The sequence below is a fragment of the Elephantulus edwardii genome, unplaced genomic scaffold, assembly GCF_000299155.1.
Source record: "Elephantulus edwardii isolate Elephantulus edwardi_28Jun2011 unplaced genomic scaffold, EleEdw1.0 scaffold00206, whole genome shotgun sequence".
Taxonomy (NCBI): domain Eukaryota; kingdom Metazoa; phylum Chordata; class Mammalia; order Macroscelidea; family Macroscelididae; genus Elephantulus; species Elephantulus edwardii.
Genome location: NW_006399956.1, coordinates 638,767 through 661,861, shown reverse-complemented (window position 1 = coordinate 661,861; position 23,095 = coordinate 638,767). Strand labels below are relative to the sequence as shown.

General features: G+C 36.8%; 1 protein-coding gene across 1 annotated transcript in view; it reads right to left on the bottom strand.

The window, feature by feature from the left end:
* Positions 1-23,095, bottom strand: part of CMAS (cytidine monophosphate N-acetylneuraminic acid synthetase) — a 48,227-nt gene that overhangs the window by 8,402 nt on the left and 16,730 nt on the right. Inside the window, exons 3-7 of the mRNA XM_006897202.1 lie at positions 22,476-22,631; positions 5,322-5,455; positions 2,046-2,140; positions 1,523-1,694; positions 590-743 (exon numbers count right to left, since the gene is read on the bottom strand). Of these exons, the coding sequence (XP_006897264.1) occupies positions 590-743; positions 1,523-1,694; positions 2,046-2,140; positions 5,322-5,455; positions 22,476-22,631 (711 nt within the window). The remainder of the gene's footprint in view (positions 1-589; positions 744-1,522; positions 1,695-2,045; positions 2,141-5,321; positions 5,456-22,475; positions 22,632-23,095) is intronic.

The following is a 23,095-nucleotide window of genomic DNA, read 5'->3' as shown; positions in this document are numbered from 1 at the left end:
ATATATTAATGGTTGCATAGTATTGTATTTTATGGATATTCTATGTTTGCAAGATATTTAGGTTGCTTAGTTTTTCCTCACTGTTGACACATGTATCTCAATTTCTTGCAGGAAATTAAATTTGACAGTCAAAAGTATATAAAATTTAATAACAGCAAAACTACTTCCTATGTGTTGTTGTTGTTATGTGCTGGTAAACTAGAAATGACTCACAGCTTTTACTCATATGTATTAATAATTGTCAAATGCTTTACCTAGATCCTCTCATTTAATCCTTATAATAATCACGGATACTCTTAGCATCTCCACTTTACAGATCAGGCCAAAGTTTAACTTAACAATATCAAATGCTAATGATATGTTCTGACCCTAGGCAAATGCTTATAATCACTCTACTAAGCTACATTTTATATACATTATCAGATAACATTTTCACAGGCGGATCTAATTTAATACATTTGCCAGCAGTGTTGAAAAGTTCTTATTTCCCCACAATTATGCTAGCTTTGGTTACTTTATTATCTTTTTTTTTTTTTAAAAAAAACAAAACACTGATTCATTTTCCTCTGGTTAAATAAATGATACCAACCAAGATAGGCCACTTCTTTCCAGCACAGGCCCATTTCTTTTCTCCATTCATCTACAATTGTGAGCTTGTCCGATACATTGATTTCCATTTTGCAATCCAGTTTTAAGGCAGATAGTGTCTGCTTTGAACAGGCTCTTTCTGAGATTAATCTCACCTTAGAAAAAAAAAAAAAGAAAAAAATAGAATAATGGCAAGTGAATGATGCTGAAATCCTGTAAAGTAAAACTTTGGAAATAGTATTGTCATAAGTTAGTCATCCTTTGACATTCTGAAGGACCAGTTAATATAAAATTAACCAACTGCCATTTAAAATTATAAAGCCTGAACAAGTTTTATCACTAATAGTCCTTAAGGTAAAAAAAAAGGTAAGAGATGCACTGTTTTATATTGTGGAAAAGTTTCTGCTTGCAGGTAAAACAAAACCACATACATTGTCTGCTACTAACCTAACCACCCCTATAATTACATTTTTCCAGAGGCAGCAGGTTTTTTGTGCTACTTTTCAAAACACAGTTAATATTTCTGGTGGATTATAAGAAACGATTTAGCTTACATTTTTTTGTTTTAAATCTTATAGATGAATTAAAACTTTCAGTAACAAGAACACTTACATTAGTAAATGCACAAGCTATCTGCCTTTTTAAAAATGCTAACCTCCATTATCTGAAGACCTCTTTCTTGTCTAATTCCATGGGAGATACTAGATACCTCTTATTTTAAATCATATTCTGTTACTTATTGACCAAATGAAAACTATTATTTGACAAATTTCTAATTTTACTCATCTGAAAGCAAATGGTTCCACTGTTGTCTAGGCATTGGAAGACAAAATCTCATATAAATAGATATTACTGAAAAATGTAATGTCTTCATTCCCTCCCATGCTTTTTCCCTGAGTTAACGTCACATAAACTATATTCAGGGGGCACCTACCTCAATACCACTTTTCTTTAATAAACTTATCCCAATAGCATCTTTTACATCATAAGATATTATTTCTTTTTGGTCTCCTGATACATAAATGTGGCCATTGGTGAGACATCCATCAATATTGCAAATCAAAAGTTTTATCTCCTTAAGCTTCTCTTTGCCAAAATAGCCATATCTAAAAGAAACCAAAATGGACCTTTGAAAACATTTGCAATCCTAATTACTGCCTCTATCACCTCATTATCCATTAAATTGCTCTAACAATACCCATCAATTTACTTCATATTTGCAGTACCACTTACTGTGTAAGTCTTGTGATCTAGCTAGACCAGGTGTTTCAGTTCTTGCATAACTGACATCACCATTTATAGAGATACTTTTATGTATGTATGTTTGCCACTTGTACAAATTAATTCTAATGATCCTAAGGTCTTATGCTAAATCAGTATCTAAAAATACAGTCAGATCCTTCCACTAAAACTACCATGCAGTTCTAGTGCAAAAAAGGCTCCACGAGTCTTTTTACCTCAATACTCTTTGTTCTGCAATAGGCCAGTCAATATCCACATCTATATCCACACTGTGCTCAGCTCGCATTTCATAGTATGCCATTTTTCCACCCTAAAGATAATATAAATGTGTTAGAAATATGTTTTGGCCATTCTTTCAAAAAGGTTATTTTGCAACAAAAAGGTTATTAAGAAGATACAGAACACTAAATATTTTCCCACAGTATTGAAAAGAAGATGGGTAAAACCATAATATCAGTGATATGCAACAGATGATTTTTTTTGGAGGGGAGCAGTTCCCTCCACATCTCCAAACCACACAAAAATACAAAACCCTTAAAAATTTCTAAATTATATCTATACAGTGCAAGGTTCTCATTTTTATTTTAAGACTGACTAAAGCAGAAATAATACTCATTCTCCAATATTTGACCGCAAAGAATCTTAAGGAAATTCCCTCAACTGGACTGACCCCTTTGTTCACCTAGCTGTCTCTCTCATTATCATCCAAGAGTTGCATAAAGGGTTTTGCAAATTGTTCCAATTTGCAACTAAAAGGCAAGACATGGAAGACAAGTAACTGTGGTATCTATCATATGGAACTGTCATAGGTCCGGCTCATACATGAACAAGGCAGGAAACAGTCTCTCCTCATCCTGGATCGGAGCTCTTTCCAATGACAGTAATTATTGAATCACTAGGAAAACTATTTTTCTAAATTATCAGTTTTTCACGAATACATTACAATGAGAAAATTCATTTCCCCCCACACTTTAGGAAAGGTTTAGACCACAGTCCCCCTTGTTCCAAGTCTACTTCTCCTATACAGTTTTCTAAAGCAAAAAACTTAAAAAAATGCTCTAATCTCCCTCAATAACGAGTCCATATTACAATTTTCACCTTGTATGGGGTTTTGTTTCATTTTTTAATGGTACTTTTTAAGGAACAAACAAACAAACCTGAGTCCATGTCCTGACCATAAAATTTAACAACTATTTTTTGTCTTGAACCAATTATTTTATTTTTCAGAGTTGCCTCTGAATTACTTTATTTTTCAGAGTTTCCTCCTATGTAAGATTAAAATATAAATGTCTAGCTCAAGAAGTTGTGCAGATTGTTTGAGGTCACTCATAACAATGTATTTCATCCAAGTGTACAATCCTTGGTGCATAGTAAATGCTGACTAAATAACTGGTAGAAATAACAAATGGTATATGATACAACCAAGCAGAGAATTCACAGAGCACTAAAGATGAGCGTGATGTTCAACCTCCTCATAATAAACTGACATTAATGAGATACTGATTATACTTATTATTATATTCAGTAATAGGAATTGGCAGGCACAGAAGAATTTCATGAAACAACATATGAGCAAGAGCCTATGGTGATGAATGAAGAAGTTCAGGCAGCTTTGAAGGAAATAGCAAAGAATAAGGCCCCAGGAATAGATGGTATACCAATTGACATTATTTCTGCTAACAGATGCTTCCCTGGACGTACTCACCAAGTTGTGCCAAGAAATCTGGAGAACAACCACTTGGTCAACTGACTGGAAAAGATCTATATTTGTTCCCATTCCAAAGAAGGATGACCCAACAGAGTGTGGAAACTATAGAACAATCTCACTGATTTCACATGCAAGCAAGATTCTACTGAAGATTATCCAAGAACTACTGGAACAGCACATTAGCAGAGAACTGCCAGAAGTCCAAGCTGGGTTTAGAAGGGGTCGTGGTACTAGGGATACTGTAGCTAATGTTAGATGGATTTTAGGTGAAAGCAGGGAATACCAGAGGAATGTCTATCTGTGTTTCATTGACTATGCAAAGGAGTTTGACTATGTGAATCATAACAAACTGTGGCTGACTCTGAGAAGAATGGGAATCCCAGAACACTTGATCGTGCTAATGAGAAACCTATACTTGGACCAGGAGGCAGACATCAGAACAAAGCAAGGGAACACTGCATGGTTCAAAATTTGGAAGGGCGTATGCCAGGGATGCATCTTATCTCCATACCTTTTCAACCTGTAGGCAGAACAGATTATCAAGGAGGCTGGGCTCTATGAGGAGAAATGTATCAGGATTGGTGGAAGATCTATCAACAATATGCATTATGCAGATGACACAACCCTGCTTGCTGAAACTGAGGAGGACCTGAAGCGCTTGCTGCAGAGGGTCAAGGACTGCAGCCTACAATATGGATTGAGGCTCAATGTCAAGAAGACAAAGATTCTCACCACTGGTCCAATTGGCAGCATTAGGATGGATGGTGAAGAGATTGAGATTGTTCACAGCTTTAGTTTGCTTGGGTCCACAGTCAACACTCTTGGCACCAGTAGACAGGAAATTAAAAGATGCATTGCCATGGGAAAGTTTGCTGTTAGGGACCTCTCCAAGGTTCTGAAGAGCAATGGTGTCTCTCTGGAGACGAGGATGTGTCTGATACAGGCCATGGTCTTCACAATCACTTGTTATGCATCAGAGAGCTGGACAATGACCAAGGAGGATAGAAGGAGAATTGATGCCTTTGAGCTGTGGTGCTGAAGAAGACTGTTGAGGGTACCATGGACTGCTAGGAAAACAAACAGATTCATCCTGGAGAGGGTTAAACCAGGCTGCTCCTTGGAGGCAAGGATTCTGAGGTTTCATCTTACATACTTTGGACATGTTATAAGGAGGAACCGGTCCTTGGAGAGGGACATCAAGCTTGGCATGGTAGAGGGACAGCGCAGGAGAGGAAGGCCCTCTATGAGGTGGATTGATTCAGTGACTGGGATAATCAGGATGGGAGTGTCGGAGATAGTGCGATTACCACAGGACAGAGCAGAGTTTAGGGCTATTGTACATAGGGTAGCTATGAGTTACAAGTGACTCGATGGCACTTAACAACAACAATAGATATTCAGGTCTAGTCAGTGATAGGTACTCTTTCACTTCTACTGCATTGGGGCTTTTTCCTTTCTCTTTTTAAAACATTAATCAATTGTAGGCCTACAATCTGACAGTAATATTGCAAACAAGGTTTTGAAATGAATACTAAGAGATCTGAAGAACTTTCAGTACTTGACTCATTTTTATCTCAGTATTACAATTATAGCAGAATTCCTTGCATATTTATTGAATGAATGACAAAGATCAGCACTGCAGGATTAAGTGCTTCGGATGATGAATTCTGTCAGTTAATAACTTGTCTCTATGAGTTGACATCTCTTTTTATGAACTAGGCCAAGCCTCTTTCTAGAAATCAAAGCATACATACAAAAAGATTGAAAAGGCTTTTACACAAACCTGTAAGTAACCCATCTCTATCAAATGTCGTTTAGCAAAATAAAATGAGCCATTTTCATATAATTCTCCGTCCCAGTCTTGTCTACGAGGTCGTTTGGCTGGATTCAAATTCAGAGGTTCAGTCACTTCACGGACTAAAAGAAAAAAAAGCTACAGTTAAGTCTACATCACTTTGGTGGTATTTTTACCTAGTTTTTTAAAATTTGGTTTTCTTTCAATAATCCATAAGCATTTTGTTTTCTAGTATTACAGTTGAGCAATGCTATTAAGTATGTCTCATCAAATCCTCACTCTGCCTGGCCTTTCCCTTGACCTTACTCATCCATCCATTAATCTGTGCTGCACTCTCCCTCTCCTCCCTGTCTTATCAATCCTCCACATCATTTCTTTAGCTTGCTGTGCTTAATTTTTTTTTTAGCAGTGGTCTTATATTGTATTTGTCCTGTTGTGACTGGCTTATTTCACTTAACCTCTTCATACTGTATGATGTTTCATGAGTTCTCCATTGTTTTTGAGTACCACATTAAACCCGTATTACTTTGAATACAAAGAAATATTCACTGAATGAAGGACATCCAGTAACTTAAACAAAACCAAAAAGTAAAATGAAAATAAACTTGGAAAGGGCGCTCTGGTGGCCTAGTGGCAAGATGCTGCACTAAAATCTCAAAAGTGCACAGTTCAATTCCACCAGATGCTCTGCTGGAGAAGGAGGAGCAGTCTCTTCTTGTGCCAGTTGAATGTGATTAGAAGATATACAAGAAAAATTTTTAAAAAATGAAAAAATAAAAAATTTTTTAAAAATCAACTTGGAATATAGAAACTGTAAAGTGTTTCGCTATTGTCAAAGATTGGTGGTTCAATCCCACCCAAAGATGTCTAAGAAAACTCGCCTGACAATTTACTTCTAAAAGGTTATAGCCTCAAAAACCCAATGAGGCAGTTCTACTCTCCACAGATGAAGTCACCATGAGTCAGCAGTGACTTGCTGATAACTAAAAAGAGATAAATATTTAAAAGACCCATTTATTTAAAAGAAAGAAAATCCCTACTAATTCCTACTTAAGCATAGAAAACGAAAGTGTTTTATAAAAAAATTCTGGATAATTATGGTTTGAATTAGTATTATAAATGTAATACTGTGGGGAAACAGGAAAGTAACATTGTATGGCTTAGAAAGAGCTAAACTTGACCAAAAAAGTACCCATATTCATTCAATACATGCTGGAGCTCTCGTGGCCTAGCGGCAAGAAGCTGCACTGCAATCCTCAAGACGCATGGCCCAAATACACCAGCTCCATAGGAGAAGGGTGGGCAATCTCCTCCTTTGCAATTAACTGCCTCTGAAAACTGGCTTGAGGGTCAGCTATGGGTCGGTTCTGACTTAATGGTACACAACCACAAAAACAACATAACTGATGAATGATTTGCTTCTAGCAAATACATTCTTTATCTAAAACGGTTGAGAAATTACATTTCTGTACTTATTCTAGAAAACTTCACAAATTGTGGAAAACTTTTTGATGAATTTATATACCATGCATTCTTACTGTTGTTAGGAGCCATTGAGTGGAGTACAGGCCATAGCGACCCTATGAACAACAGATCTGAACCCAGTTCTATCCTGTGTCAATCTTACACTTTCTGGAACATTGGAACCCAGTGTAGCAGTCGCCATGTCAATCCACCTGGTCTAGGGTCTTCCTCTTCTTTGTCGACTCTCCACCCCTCCAAACACTGTGTCCCTCTCCAAGGAATAGCGCCTCCTAGCAACTTGCCTGAAGTATGTGAGGAGAAGCCTCATTATTCTTGCCTCCAAAGAGCACCTGGCTGCACCCTCTCCAAGACATATTTGCTCTTTTAACTGTCCATGGGATGTTCAGCGCTCTTCTCAACACCATAGCTAAGAGGCATCAACTATTCTTCTGTCCCTTATTCACTGTCCAGCTATCAGATGCATAGTAAGTGATCAGAAACATGGCCTGAATCAGATGTGCTTTAGTCCTCAAATGGACATCATTACTTCTCAGTAATTTGGAGAGGTTGCTCTAACTGCAGATTTTCCCAGTGCAATGCATCTCCTGATTTCCTGACTGCTGGTACCAACGGTGTTAACTGTGGGCTCAAGCAAGATGAAGTTATTGACAGTTCCAATCTTTTCTCCATCTATCATGATGTTGCCTATTAGTCCACTGTTAAGAATCTTTGTTTTCTTGAAACTGATATGCAAACCATATTGAAGACTGTATTCTTTGATCTTCTGCAACAAATGCTTTAAGTCCTCCTCATTTTTAGCAAGCAAGGTTGTGTCATCTGCATAATGCAAGTTACTGATGAGTCTCCCTCCAATTCTAATGCCACATTCTTCTTCATAGAATCCAAATTCCTGAATAATTTGCTCAGCATAAAAATTGAATAGGTATGGAGAGAGAATACAACCCTGACACACTCTCTTCTTAATTTTAAACCAATTAGCATTCCCTTGATCTGTTCACACAACTGCCTATTGGTCTAGGTATATGTTTTGCATGAACACAAATAAATGTTCTGGGATTCCCATTCTTCTCAATGTTAGTCATAACTTGACATGATCTACACAGTCAAATGTCTTTGCACATATAATGCATAAAAAGACCTTCTTCTGATATTCTTTACTTTCATCCAGGATCCATCTGACATCAGCAATGATATCCCTGGTGCCACAGCCTCTTCTAAATACTGCTTGAATTTCTGGTAGTTTCCGATATATGTACTGTTTCAGCTGTTTTTAATGACCTTCAGCAGTATTTTGTTTGCAAGGGAAATTAATGATATTGTTCTATAGTTTCCACATTTAGTTGGATCACCTTTCTTGGGAATGGGAACAAATATGGATCTCTTCCAATCTTTTGGCCAGACAGCCATCCTCCAAATTTTATGGTATAGACTAGTGAGTTCATCCAAGGCTACATTTGTTAATTGAAACAGGCCAATCAGTATCCCATCAATTCTTGGGGCCTTATTTTTAGCTAATCCTTTAAATGCCGCTTCTACTTCCTACTTCATTACCATTGGCTCCTGTTTTTTATAGTATTTATTGAATTTTTTCAGTATCAGTCAATTCTTTTTGTTATAGCAATTCTAAGTAATTCCTCCATCTTCTTTTGATGCTTTCTGGGTCATTCAATATACTGCCCATAGCAACTTTCAATATTGCAACTCAAGGCTTAAATTTGATTTTTAGTTCACTCAGCTTGAGAAATGCAGAGTGAGTTCTTCTCTTTCAATTCTCCAATTCCAGCTCTCTGCATATTCCATTATAATATGTTGCTTTGTCTTCTTGAGCTGCCCTTTGCAACATTGTGTGCAGTTCTTTTACTTTAACATGTTTTCCCTTTGTTTTGGCTTCTCCATGTTTCAGTGCAATTTTTCAGTCTCTCTAGCATCCACTTTCTCATCTGTCTCTGTAATAACCTTTTTCTTTCTTCATGAATGGTATCCTTGATATGACTCCACAATTCATCTATCTTCAATGCTTCAAACCTACTCTTAAGATGATATTGAAATTCAGGTGGAATAGATTTAGGATCATATCTTGGTTCTCATGGACTTACTTTCATTTTCTTCGGCTTCATTTTGAACTTGCATATGAGTAATTAATGGTCTGGTCGAGTTTTGCTGAAATTGAGCTTCTCCATTAAGTCCTTCCACCTATGTAGTCAATCTGATTTCCATATGGACCTGCAGTTCATCAGGTGAGATTCACGTATGACGTTATATGTGAATAAATCATTGCAAATACAAAATTCGATCATTCTATTTCTAGCCTCATTTCTATCACCAAGCCCGTATTTCCAAAACAAGCTTGGAAGCAGGAGTGGCATCCACTTCTGAAATAGCTTGTCTCCAGAAACAAGTGGAGAAATGATGAAAGTTATAAAAGTTTTATGGTATTTTGTTCACAGAGTGGCTATGAGTTGTCTATAACTCAATAGCACTTAACAACAACAACATAGAGAGAGTTCTGCTGGCCTAGTGGATAGAAAGTTATGGCTACCAAGCTAAAGGAGGGTGATTTTCATCTGCAGTCCTCAGGCCTGGATTTAACTGTTTTTGGTCAAACATTCTTCTAAGTGGCACAGCACTGGTCTGTGAATTTGCTGTACAGAGGTAACCTGTGATTGCTATGATGCTAAACACGGTGACAGTGATGTGTCAAATGAGATAATAGCTGCCCATGGTGGACAGTGTTTGGTGTAGCTCCTCAATTAAAACAAGCTTGAAAGCAGGAGTGGCATCCACTTCTGAAATAGCTTGCCTCAGGAAATTCTATGAACTTGGAGAAATGAAAGTTATACAAGTGTTCAGGTCTTTCATTCATAGGGTTGCTATGAGTCTTCTATGACTTGGTGGCACTTAACAACAACAACATTCTAGGTTTCAGGCCTTGAACACTAATCATGAAGACCAGATAAGCTGTGGAAAGACATCAAGAATATAATTTATGAAGAATACAAAAAGTTATTCCAAAGAAGAAAGAAGAAAAGACCAAAACGGATGTCAGAAGAGACTCTGAATATTGCATGAGAGTGCCAAGAAGCCAAAGCAGAAGGAAGAAATCAAAAAGTTAAGGAGCTGATAGATTTCAAAGGGCCACTCGGAAAGACAAGGCAAAATACTATAATGGAAAGGTCAAATTCACTCAGTATTTCTTAAACTGAAAGAACTAAAGAATAAATTCAAGCCAATGCTTAAGGATGCTATGGCCGACTAATCAATGATTCAGGAAGCATTAAAAGAAGATGGAAGAAGTATACAGAGTCATTGTACCAAAAAGAATTGGCTAACACAGAAGAATTTCAAGAATTCTTATGATCAAGAGGCAATGGTGATAGAGGAAGAAGTGCAAGCTGCTCCGAAGGACTTGGAAAAAAATAAAGCCCCAAGAATTGATGGAATACCAATTGACATATTTCAGCAAAAAGATGCTGCCGTGCATGTGCTCACCAAGATGTGCCAAGAAATCCGGAGGACAACTACTTGGTCAACTGACTGGAAAAGATCCATATTTATTCCCATTCCAAAAAAAGGTGAGCCAACAAAGTGTTGAAATTATTGAACAATATCACTAATATCACACACTAGCAAAATCCTGCTGAAGATTATCCAGAAAAGACTTGAACAGTACATTGACAGAGAACTACCAGAAATACAAGCTGGGTTTAGAAGAGGTCGTGGCAGTAGGGATATTATTGCTAATGTCAGATGGATCTTGGCAGAAAGCAGAGAGTGCCAGAAGAATGTTTATCTGTGTTTCATTGACTACGCAAAGGCATTTGACTGTGTGGATCACAATAAATTGTGGATAACTTTGAGGAAAATGGGAATCTCAGAACACTTGAACGTGCTTATATGAAACCTGAACTTGGACCAAGAAGCAGTTGTCAGAACAAAACAAGGAAAAATTGCATGGTTCAAAATCAGGAAGGGAGTGCGTCAGGGATGCATCCTGTTCCCACACTTTTCAATCTTTTTGCAGAACAGATCAGTAAGAAAGTAGGGCTTTATGAGGAAGAGTGTGGCATCAAGATTGGAGGAAGACTCATTAACATTCTATAATATGCAGATGACACAATCTTGCTTGCCGAAACTGAGGAAACCTGAAGCACTTGTTGCAAAAGGTCAGAGACTGTAGTCTTCAATATGGATTGAAGCTCAACATCAAGAAGACAAAGATTCTCACCCCTGGGCTAACTGGTAGCACCTTGATAGATGGAGAAGAGACTGAGGTTGTTAGTAACTACAACTTGCTTGGATTCACAATCAACACTCTTAACACCAGCAGTCAGGAAATCCAAAGATAAATTGCATTGGGAAAATCTGCTGTCATGGACTCACCAGAGTGCTGAAGAGCAATGATGTCAGTCTAGATACAAAGGTGCATCTGATCCAGGCCATGGTCTTCTCAAATACTTGTTATGCTCCAGAGTGTTAGATAATGACTAAGGATGAAAGAAGCATAGATATCTTCTGGTTGTGGTGCTGGAGAAGAATCTTGAACATGCCATGGACTGCCAAGAAAACAAATGGGTCTATGTCGGAGATGGTGAAACCAAGTCTCTCCTTGGAGGCTAGGATTGTGAAGCTCTGCCTCACTTACTTTGGGCATGTGGCCAGAAAAGATTGGTCCTTAGACAAGAACATCATGCTCCCAAGGGTGGGAGGACAGCACAGGAGAGAAAGACCCCAGATAAGACAGATTGCTACAGTAGCTGGGGCAATGGGGGTTGGTGTGTCGGAATTAGTGAGATTGGCTCAGGACAGGGAGGGCTACATCACAGGGGACTCAATGGCCATAACAACAATAATGTACTATGATAGGTCTGGAAGCAGGAATGGTATCCACTTCCTAAGTTACATGCCTCCAGAAATTCTATGTACTTTGATAAATGTTGATAGTTGTAGAGAGGCTTCAGGCCTTTTGATCATAGTGTCACAATGAGTTGTGCTCTACTCGAAGGCAATCAAGAACAACAATTCCTTCTTCACTATTTCCAACTTTTGCTTTCTAGTTACCAATTATCATTAACAGTCTTGATTGCATGTTCAGTCAATTTTGGACTGCAAGATTTGGTAAAAATTCTCAATTTCCTCCTCTTTGGCTCTAGATATAGGAGTATTTATTTGAAATGTAGGAGTGTATATATAAATATTAACTGGTCTTTCTTGTATGTGTATGAATATCCTATCCCTCATACTGTATTCAGGACAGAACTTGAAATTGACTTTTTTACTACGAATGTAACACCACTCCTCTTCTTTCATTCCCAGCATAGAATACAATATGATTATCTGCTTCAAAGTGGCCAAAGTTGGTTCAATCCATCTCATCTCAATATTCAATATGTCAATATTCAGTGTTCCATATAATTTTTCACAATTTCTAGTTTTCCAATATTCAAGCTATGTACATTCCATGTTCCAATTATTAAATGATGTTTATTATTTTTCTTCATTTCAACTGATTTCCATTCTAGGCTCTATTACTACACTACTATAAAAATCGTGTTCCTCTACAGTTCATAGGGTTTTCAAGAGGCTTATTATTTATGAAGTAGAGGGTTAATCCTGCTTCCTAGTCTATCTTAATCTGAGACCTCTACTAAAAGTTTGTTCACAATGGGTAACCCTTGTGGCATTTGGCCCACCAATGGTATAGCTTTTAGTATTACAGCAACCCACAAGTTATCTCAGTATAGTAAATTGACAGATAAGTGCTGTGTCAATTAGAACAATGTTCTCCCCAAATGCAACAAACTGCCAATTTAGCTTGTAATTCTAATAGCAAATCAGTTTTCACACCAGGCCTGAGGCCCCCACCAACTATTACTCAATATATTCTAGTATTCTTTTACTAAAAGCATTCTAACTAGAAAATAATAAAATTTATGGAACATAATTTACTAAATGATGCCTATTTATCAATATCCTTGATAATGATTAGTATTATATGAACAGTAACAATTTAAAAATATGTGAAGCCTTTACTAACAAAATACAGGGATTTGCTACATACTACTATAACCTGTTATTATGTTATTATGTGCTATTGAGTCAACTATGGCTCAAAGTGACCCTATGAACAACTGTTCTGAACCTTGCCCTATTATGAGCCAATCTCACCATCTCTAACCCCATTTCTAAAATCACTGTGTCAATCTATCTCACCCACGGATTTTCTCTCCTGTACTAACCCTCCATACTTGTAAGCATGATGTCCTTCTCCAAGGACTGGTCCCTTCTGGTAACAAATCCAAAGTGTATGAGACGGAGTTTCAAGCTCCTTGCCTTCAAGGTTTAACTTGGTTTCACTCTCTCCAGGGCAGACCTGCTGTTCTCTTGGCAGTCCGTGGTATGTTGAATTACTTTTCTCCAGCACCACAACTCAAAGGTATCAATTCTTCTGTCATTTTTTTGTCACTGTCCAGCCCTCTGATGAATAACAGGCAATTTAGAAGACCACGGCCTGGATTAGGTACACCTTGGTCTCTAAACTGTTATCATTGCTCTTTACTATTCTGGAGAGGTCCTTAACAGCAGTTTTTCCCACAGCAATTCATCTCTTGATTTCCTGGCTGCTAGTGCCAAGAGTGTTGATATGGATATAAGCAAAAATAAATCGTTAACAACTTCTATCTCTTCTCCTTCTGCCATGATTCTGCCTGTTGGCCTGGTAGTGAGGATTTTTGTTTTTGTGCTGTTGAGATGCAATTCATATCAAAGGCTGCAGCCCTTGATTTTCTGCAGCAAATGCCTCAAGTCCTTAGTTTCGGTGAGCAAGACTGTCTCATCTGCATAATGGAGGCTGTTCATGGGTCCTCCTCCAATCCTGACACCACATCTTTCTTCATAAAAATCTAGCCTCTTGAATTATCCATTCAGCATAAAGATTTAAAAGCATGGAGAAAGAATACATTCATGAAACATTCTTTTCTGGATTCTGATCCATAAAATCTGATCTCTATTCATATGACAGTTTTATAGTCTAGGTATAGGTTTCACATGAACACAATAAAGTGTTCTGGGATTCTCATTCTTCTCTGTTAGCCATAATTTTTATGATTCACCCAGTTAAATTCCTTTACATAGTCAATAAAGCATAAATAGACATTGTTCTAGTATTCTTTGCATTCAGTCATGATCTATCTGACATCAGCAACAACATACTGTAAATACTATTCTACATTACTAGGAGGCTTTGGTGGCTTAGTGGTAAAGAATTGTGCTGCCAATCCAAAGGTAGGTGGTTCAAATCCACCAACTGCTCTACAGGAAAAAGAGGGCAATCGCCTCTGATGACATTTACTGCCCCTGAAAATGTGCGGGATGGTCAGCTATGAGCTAGTTCCAACTCAATGGTAAAAAGTAACAACAACACAGTGTGAGTCTGGATGTATATGATATGGGTATACACTTGTATGTTTAATAGAGGCTGATTCTTCCAAATCTTTTTTATTTTTATATGGTCATTTCTGTGTATAAAGCCTTCTAAAAAATAAGCTCCACTTACTACAGTATCTAAACCATCTTCAACTATACCCTAGTATGTGATGTAATAGAGGGAAAAATATTCAGCAACTGTATGATAAATAGCTACATGTGTATTGTTTTCTAGACAATGGCTATACAGCAGTAAACATGAACAATCCTTTAAGTCTCAACTTTCATGCTGTTCCAATCTAGAAATGGAGTAGGTGATAAACGATTTAACTCAACTGGTGCCCTGAAATAAAAAAAAATAGAGAGCTCCAAGCCTTTCTCTGTGAATTAGGATCAGTTAATAATTTTTCTTTAAGGACATGTGCAGAATCCGAGTAATGTGTGAGGATCATCAAATTTAGCATAAACAAAGGAACTCTTCAAAGGCAAGGGAAAAACCAGAACAACTTCTAATGGACCTGGAACTAGGGTCAGACTGGCATCTGTACAAACTCCATATAAAAAGCTAGCTCTCCCACCAAGAGTTCTTTCTACAAGGTTTCTACTGAGTATTCTGTGGCAAGGGAAGGTGACGGATGGCCTGGGAAGAAGGGAGAGACTGTGTTATACTATGGGGGTTTAGATCTCAAAGTCCTGTTAGAGAAAAGGATGAGTAACACATGCAAACTAAATATCACAAAAAGATACCTGCAATAAATATTGCTGAAATCAGATGAAATTTCAACCCAACTCAACTGTTTGAATCAAGGTTTTGATTAGATTTTTATTATAGTTGTCTAATAGAAGAAAAGATGTGTCTTCTCTGGAATAAAACAATGAGAATCAAGTTTCTATGCCATTTATAAGATAAAATATTATAATATTTGAAGATGCAGGAGTACGTGATGTGACTCTACAATCAAGTGAAGAAAAAAGGGAACTAAAAGTGATTCACACTGGAATTTCCAGTCAAGAACATTTAAATACTTACAATAAATATGCTAAAGGAAAAAAAAAGTGGGAAAAAACCCCCATACATGCTAAAGTAAAAAGATACAAGATAGAAGGTTGTAATTAATTCCCTGGATAGGTTTTACACTACATTGGATAAGTCAGAAGAAATGATCAATTAACTCAAAGACATGTCAATAGAAATTATTCAAAATAATGCCCAGAGAGAAAAAAACAGAATATATATACACAATACAGAAAATGCTCTGAAAGACATTCTGGAAATAATAGTCTAAAATCCATTTAAACTAGAAACCTACAAACACAGACAGAAAATATGGCAGAAGAAATATTTAAAGAAATAACTTATCTTGTCACATCCTCTACAACATTTATTACTTGCTGCCCTGCTAAATTTTGCTACTGCTACTGGGGTAAGATGGTATCTCACTGTGGTTTTGATTTGCATCTCTCTTATTGCTAGTGATTTGGAGCATATTTTTCATATGTCTGTTGGCCATTTGAATGTCCTCTTCTGTGAAAAGCCCTTCTATGTCTTTTACAAGATATGGTGAGTCAGAAACTCTTATACATTATTGGTGAGATTGTAAAATAGTACAACCACTCTGGAAGGCAGTTTGGCATTTCCTCAAAAAGATGAACATAGAAATTCCTTATGACCTAGCTATCCCACTGCTTGGAATATACCCTGAAAAAAATGAAAACTGAGGCACAGAGACTTGTACATAAATGTTCACAGCAGTGTTATTCACCTTCACAAGAACATGTAAACAATCCAAATGCCCAACCACAATGGAATGGACTGAGAAAATATAGTATGTTCACACAATGGAATACTATGCAACACACAGACACAGTGATTTTGTAAATTACTACCTAACATTGGAGGGACTGGAAAGCATTAAACTAAATGAACTAAGTCTCATAAAGACAAATACCGTATAAGACCATTATTGTAGAACTAGTATGAAGATCCAAGGAGGGGAGGGGGGACTTAGTCATAGGGTCACATAATTTGATTGGGGTAAGAAGGGATGGGTAAAGGGGAAGATCTGGTGTGGAAAAATGTATACAAACTTTATAAGTAAACCAGAATAAAATTTAAAAAAAAATTTAAAAAGGGATGACTTAGAAGTTTTGAAAACTGATGACCAGTATCAACTCATATACATTAGAGACTCAGTGAATTCCACAGAGTAAACACAGGTCAAGACACAGCCAGAAGAATCATAATCAAAGAGTGTAAACTCAAGATACAGAGACTATTTTAAAAGCAGCCTACGGAAAAATGACTCATTGCATTTAGGGAAAGAAGAACAGGAGCTGATTTAGAAGAAACATAATATATGGCAAAAATTAAGGGACCGACAACTTAACGAATACAACTTCAAAGGAATAACATTTGAAGATATAATCTTAAAATTCTAAAACAAGGGGGGGGGTTGTGGGGGGATGGACATAGGCCAACCTAGAATATTTGATTCACAGAAGGTCACCTTCAAAGTGTAAAAGTAAACTACAGACATTTTTAGACAAAATCTTAAGAGACTTTGTCATCAACAGATGCACATTATTAATTGAAAGCACACATTGTTCCTAAAGAATCAACTAAAGTATAAATGTCAGTGAAGATAAAATAACAAGTAACTGTCAAAACACTATTCTTTAGAATAAATATAAAAGCAATGGATTGTTGGCTTATAACACGTTAAGTATCAATCGTCAGCTGCTATTGAACAAATCACAACTCACAGTGATTCCTTGTGCACAGAGAACCTCACAGGTTTTCAAAGCTGCTACTTTTCAAAGATGCAGTCTCAGGCCTGTCTTACTAGGTGCCTCTGAGTGAATTCCAACAACCAAACCTCTTGGTTAGTAGGTAAACCATTAGCTGCACAATACAACCTACTTCCATTGAGTTGATTTCAACTCATAACAATCTTATAAAACCGAGCAGATTATCCCTTAGTTTCGAAGGCTCTAAATCTGTACAGAAATCTTTCTCCTCTTGTAATGGCTGGTAGATTTGAGCCATAAACATTCTGTTAAGCAGCCAAAAGGTTAAGCAACTGCATTATCAGTGTTCCTAATCTGCATAACCCAAGGACCTAAAATTAGAGGAGTAACAATAAAAGTGTAAACAACAGTCAAGGATACAGCAGTACTGCTGTTATGGAGCTTTCTTATTCATCTTATTGTCATCTGCAACTCACAGCAATTTTCAATCAAGTTTCCGAGGCTGAAAACTGCAATGGGAGAAGACTACTCATCTTCCTTCCGTGTTGTTGCTGGTGGATTCAAATACCATCTTTGGGTTAGCAGAGTTATTTCCTACAGATGAAGAATATCCACTGACAAATTCCAACAAAGAGAGGCAGTCCTGGGAATGCCCAGGTTGTGCCAAGAAATATGGAGAACAGCTACCTGGTCAGCTGACAAGAAGAGATTCATAACCCACTCCCCAAAAAAGTGACCTAACAGAATGCGGAAATTATTGAAGAATGGAATATTCATGCAAGCACAATCTTACTAAAGATTATTCAAACAAGGATAGAATAATACATCACCAGAGAACTGCCAGAAATTCAAGTCAGATTTAGAAGAGGCTGTGGCATTAGGGATACCACTGCTAACATCAGATGGATCTTGGAAGAATGCAAAGAATTCCACAATGATGTCTATCTGTGTTTTACTGATTATGCAAAGACATTTGACTGCGTGGGTCACAACAAAGTATGGCTAATATCAAGAATTAGAGTCCTTGAATGCCTAAATGTACATGCAAAATCTATACTTAGGCAGCTGTTACAATAGAGCATGGGTTCAAAATCAAGAAACGTGTATATCATGGATATATTCTTTCCCCATACCTTTCCTGGCTTTATCCTGAATATATCACTCAAGAAGCTGGACTTTAATCAAGAAGAATGTGGCATCAGAGGGGAGCTCTGGTGGCCTAGTGGCAAGGAGCTGCAATTACAATCCCAGAGGCGAATGGTTCAAATCCACCAGATGCTCTGCCGGGGAAGGAGGGACAATCTCCTCCTGTACCAGTCAGATCTGATTTGACAGTACACGCACACAAAAATAATAAAAAATGAAAAAAAAAAAAGAATGTGGCATCAGGATACGAGGAACATACAATCCATACCACTGAGCATCCTGATAAATTAAGAAATTATTGTAATTGTCAATGATTTCATCTTACTTGGATCCACAATGAACATTCTTGGCTTCTCTACAGTGCTAAAGAGTAATGATCCAAGACATGGTCTTTTCTATTATCTGCTATGCATCTGATAGTTGGACAATGAATAGGGATTACAGAAGGAGACTGATGTCTTTTGAGGTGTGGTGCTGGAGAAGTGGACTGCATATCCATGGACAATCAAAAGAACAGACAGATCTGTCCTAGAGAAAATGAAACCAGAGTACTCCCTAGAGGCAATAATGGAAAAACTCTTATCTCTAATACTTTGGGCATGTTGTCAGGAGGGGCAGGTCCTTGGAGAAGGACATCCACCATGCTTGGAAAGGTGGAGGGTTAGCGCAAGACAGGAAGATCCTCAACGAAATGAATCGACACAATGAATGTAACAATGGACTCAAGTGTGGCAGGGATGGTTAGGCTGGATCAGAATAGTGCAAAATTCAGAGCTGTTGTTCACAGGGCTTGCTAGAAGTCAGTCATACTTGACTTGATGGCACAAAATAAGAACATGTCACCAGAGTTACCAGCATAATGTAATCTTTACAGCAGAGATGTTCAACAGAAAAATAATGTGAGTCACATACACAATTTGAAATTTTCTAGTTATTGTTTTTAGGTGCTGTAGAGTTAGCTCTGACTTAGTGACCCAGTTTTGCATCATCTTCAAAATTTCTGCCATGCTTAAACATATTGCTGCAATTACTGTGTTGTGTAAATCAATCTCACTGAGGACCTCCCTTCCTTTCTTTGGCTGATCCTCCACTACTAAAAATGCCATCAAGAGAGATAAGTCTTGGAGAAGTAAATCATGGTTAGTAAAGACCTTTTTAAAGTACTTAAAGTGTCTGAAATGTCAATTTGAGTACTACAGTAAGCCTGAACCCAAGCCATGGTACTTTTTGATAACCTCATATGCTTGCAAAAGCTGGAAGAAAATAAGGAAGACTGAAGAGGAATTAATGCATTTGAATTGTGGTGCTGGCGAAGAATATTGAATATACTTTGGACTTAGAAGAGAATGAACAATGTGTCTTGGAGTAAGTACAGCCAGAACGCTTTCTAGAAGGGAGGTTGGCTAGACTTCGTCTCATGTATTTTGGACATATTATGAGAAAGGAGCAACAGCTGAAATAGGGGATAGGCATGGTAATGTAAAGCATCAGCAAAAAAGAGGAAGAAACTCAATAAGAGGGACAGACACAGTAGCTGGAACAGGGATCTCAAAGAGTGATTTTGAGAAGGCACAAGATGAGGCAGTGTTTGCTTGTGTTTTAAGGACATAAGACCCAACATGACAGCAGTTAACAACAACACAGTAATATTAAAAAAAGGAAAGGGAAATCAATAGATCTAATTTTTACAACATATTTTATGTAACCTAGCATACCTGAAATCCAAATAATCAAATGTTTTTTGCTTAGTCACACACTGCTAGATGTCCCTTAGAAGTGAGGATGGTGAGAGATCATTTTATGTACTGTGAGTGCTATCAGGAGGGACCAGATCCGAGAAGGACAATACACTCGGTAAAGAAGTCATCAAAACAAAACATAAAAAATCCAAATAAGAACAATAACAAAAATACATAATGTAAGGAATGGTATAGTAAGAAGACCAGTATAGGCTTCACATTCATAGCTTATCTCAATTTGGACTAGCCATGTTTCAAATGTAGCAGTTGCAGTGGTTACCACATTGCTGTTCTAGAGAAGTGACTGGAGAAAAAGAGTTATAGAAATAAAATGGAATAATTTTTTAAAGCACTAATGAATTCACTATGAGCAGTAATGATTTTATAAGGAATATAAGAACAGAAGAATCAAATACGTAACTCTGTTTAGAATCACTGTCTATCAGCAGCACTGTTTGATGTTGGTTCCAATGGGACACATCATCTAGAAATGCAACTGTATTCAAGCATTTCTAATTTTCTTCAAAAATTACTGACAAATATATTAATTATGACTCTATCATCTATTTAACTATATTCTTTGGGCTTATTTAGTTTTAACCATGGGGTAAAAAGCTCAATATTCAGATTGACTCTGGGAATTCTTTATGTGCTTCTAAAATTTGTTTTTAAGTTTAATAAATCTTCCTAAAGCTTTGTTTCTAAGATTTGAAGAAGCATAACATTTTATATATACTGCTTAATATAAAACCCAGGAAGTTCTGGTGGCTTAGTGGTAAGGACTTGCACTGCTAACCTAAAGGTATATGGTTCAAATCCACAAGCTCCTTCATGGGAGAAAGACTGGTGATCTCCAATGTGATTTATTGTCTCTGACAACTGAGAGTATAAAACCCAGGAAAAAGAAGACCTCAATGAAAAGTTACTGATTTAATCAATCAATAAAGGCATTCATCAATATATTTTATGGATTTTGGTAACATTTATATTTGAGGAATATGTTTTTCTCTGTAACCTCTAGGTTATTTTAATTGTTCTGCTACCTTCTTCAATTTGACAGTATCTTTCTCATTTTTATAGATTAAATTATGTCACTATAATAGTTCTAACTGAAGTCCTAACCCTTGAATCTGTAACTGGGACTTTTGGGTGGAAAAAGAAATCTTTTTCCTGAAGATATTATCAGTTAAATAACACAAAAGCAGAGTTGCTCTCAACTCATAACCCCATAAGTAGTGTCTTATAAATAAGGAGAACACACAGAAAGAGGGGCTAACTCAGAGAAAACAGAATATGAGAATATGTGTACAAAACAGTATCAAGAAATACTCCAGGTTATAGAAGTTGAAAGAGAAAAGACAGACACTTCTAGAGCCAATCCCCAAAACGCCATTGTGGTTAAGTCAATTCTGACTCACTGTCTAGAATTCTGAGGCTGTAAGAGATCACCCATCCTTCTCCCTCACAGGACTCAGGATTCAAATTGCCAGAGGTCTGCTGTCCAGAATGTTGCATAATACATGACCAGGACCCCTTAAGAGTCAAGAAAGAATAGCCCTGAATTTGGACTTTCAGCATGCAGATCTATGTGAGAATAAAGACCATTTCTGTTCTTTAAAACCATCTACTTTATGATATTTTGTTATGACAATCCAAAGAAATTAAGCCACTTATTATCTCCTTTAGGGAGCTCTGGTGGCCTAGTGGGTACGGAATTGAGAAGCCAAATCAAAGACAGACAGTTTGAATCTACCTGGGGAGAAAGATGGGCAATCTCCTCCTGTCTTTAAAACCCTGCTGGAGGGTCAGCTTCCAGTTTGATGGCATATAACAACATTAAATCCTTTAAGTCACATATATGTAGAACATTTAGGATACGTTCTCATATTTAACAACGTCACTGCACTTAACAGAAGCTATACTATCTTTCTCCATGTGTGCTACATTTACCTGTTTGTTACCTAATTTGTTTCTCTATTAGGTATGCATTTTGGTAGTTTATCTTATTAAAAGTTACAGTGCAGTGAAACCTTTTAAAGAAGTAATCTGACAATTTTATTCTTGAGATTCTTGAAAACTCTTTGATGTAAGCTTCCTATTCCCATATGATTTATTTGCATGGAGTTTATGAGGCAAGTTTTAGAACAAAGATGAAATTATTTGGTCTATAGAAATGCTATATCTATGTAAAAAAATCAAATAGGTTAGAATGTTCGTTTATAAAAAGTAAAGCAAAAAACTAATTAGGCTTCTCTATCTTCTCTCAATCATAACACGATTTAGACCTGATTATACACGTCATTTTTGGAAGCAGGAGTGGCATCTACTTCCTAAACAGCTTAACTCTGGAAAGTGTATGAACTTTGATAAATGTCAACAGTAATAGAAAGACTTCAGGCTTTTTGTTCATAGGATCTTTATGAGTCATACTTGACTCAATAGTAATCAACAACAATAACATACACGTCGTTTACTACTATAGCAAATACATCTTCGTTTTCATTATTCCTTTATACCCTGACTACTAAAGAATATTTGCACATGGAAAAAAACCCAACCCAATTCTCTCAATAAGCTAAAATAGAGACTGGTAATAGATTACCTCCTTTCTGAATTTCACTCCATCTAAATTGATGACGTCTCACAACAGAGAAAACAGAATCATATCCTTCTTCTCGAATCATGTCTGCAACTTTCTGAAGATCAGTAGGATGTAAACACGGAGAAGTTGCTTGAATATTTCCTACAATGTCAACCTCTTGAAAAGACAAAATAATTGCAAAGAACATCAAAAAAGTTTGTGAAGTTAAATAAATTTTGTTTTATAAAAATACATTCTCAAATGAAACACAGTGTGAATGAAGGATAGTGTGAAACATAATGTATACGAACTCTGTAAGCAAACCAAAATAAAATAAACAATTTTTTTACACTTATAAAAAAGGGAAAAACTCCTACAGTGTTCTGAAAGTAATTTTACTAAGTATTATAAGCTGTATAAATACATAGGTTTTTAATGTCTATAGCTATCGTTTGAGCTACAACCAACTTTTAAAAGCAGCTTTTCATGTATCATATAATTATATTTAGAAAATCAAGCTCACTGAAACATGTGAAACTTGCTTTTTGAGAAAATAATAGAATGAGCAGGTACTGTTTCTAAGGCTACAAAGGTCTTCTGAACATAACTCACTCATCCTGATAGTCTTTTTTTTTTTTTTT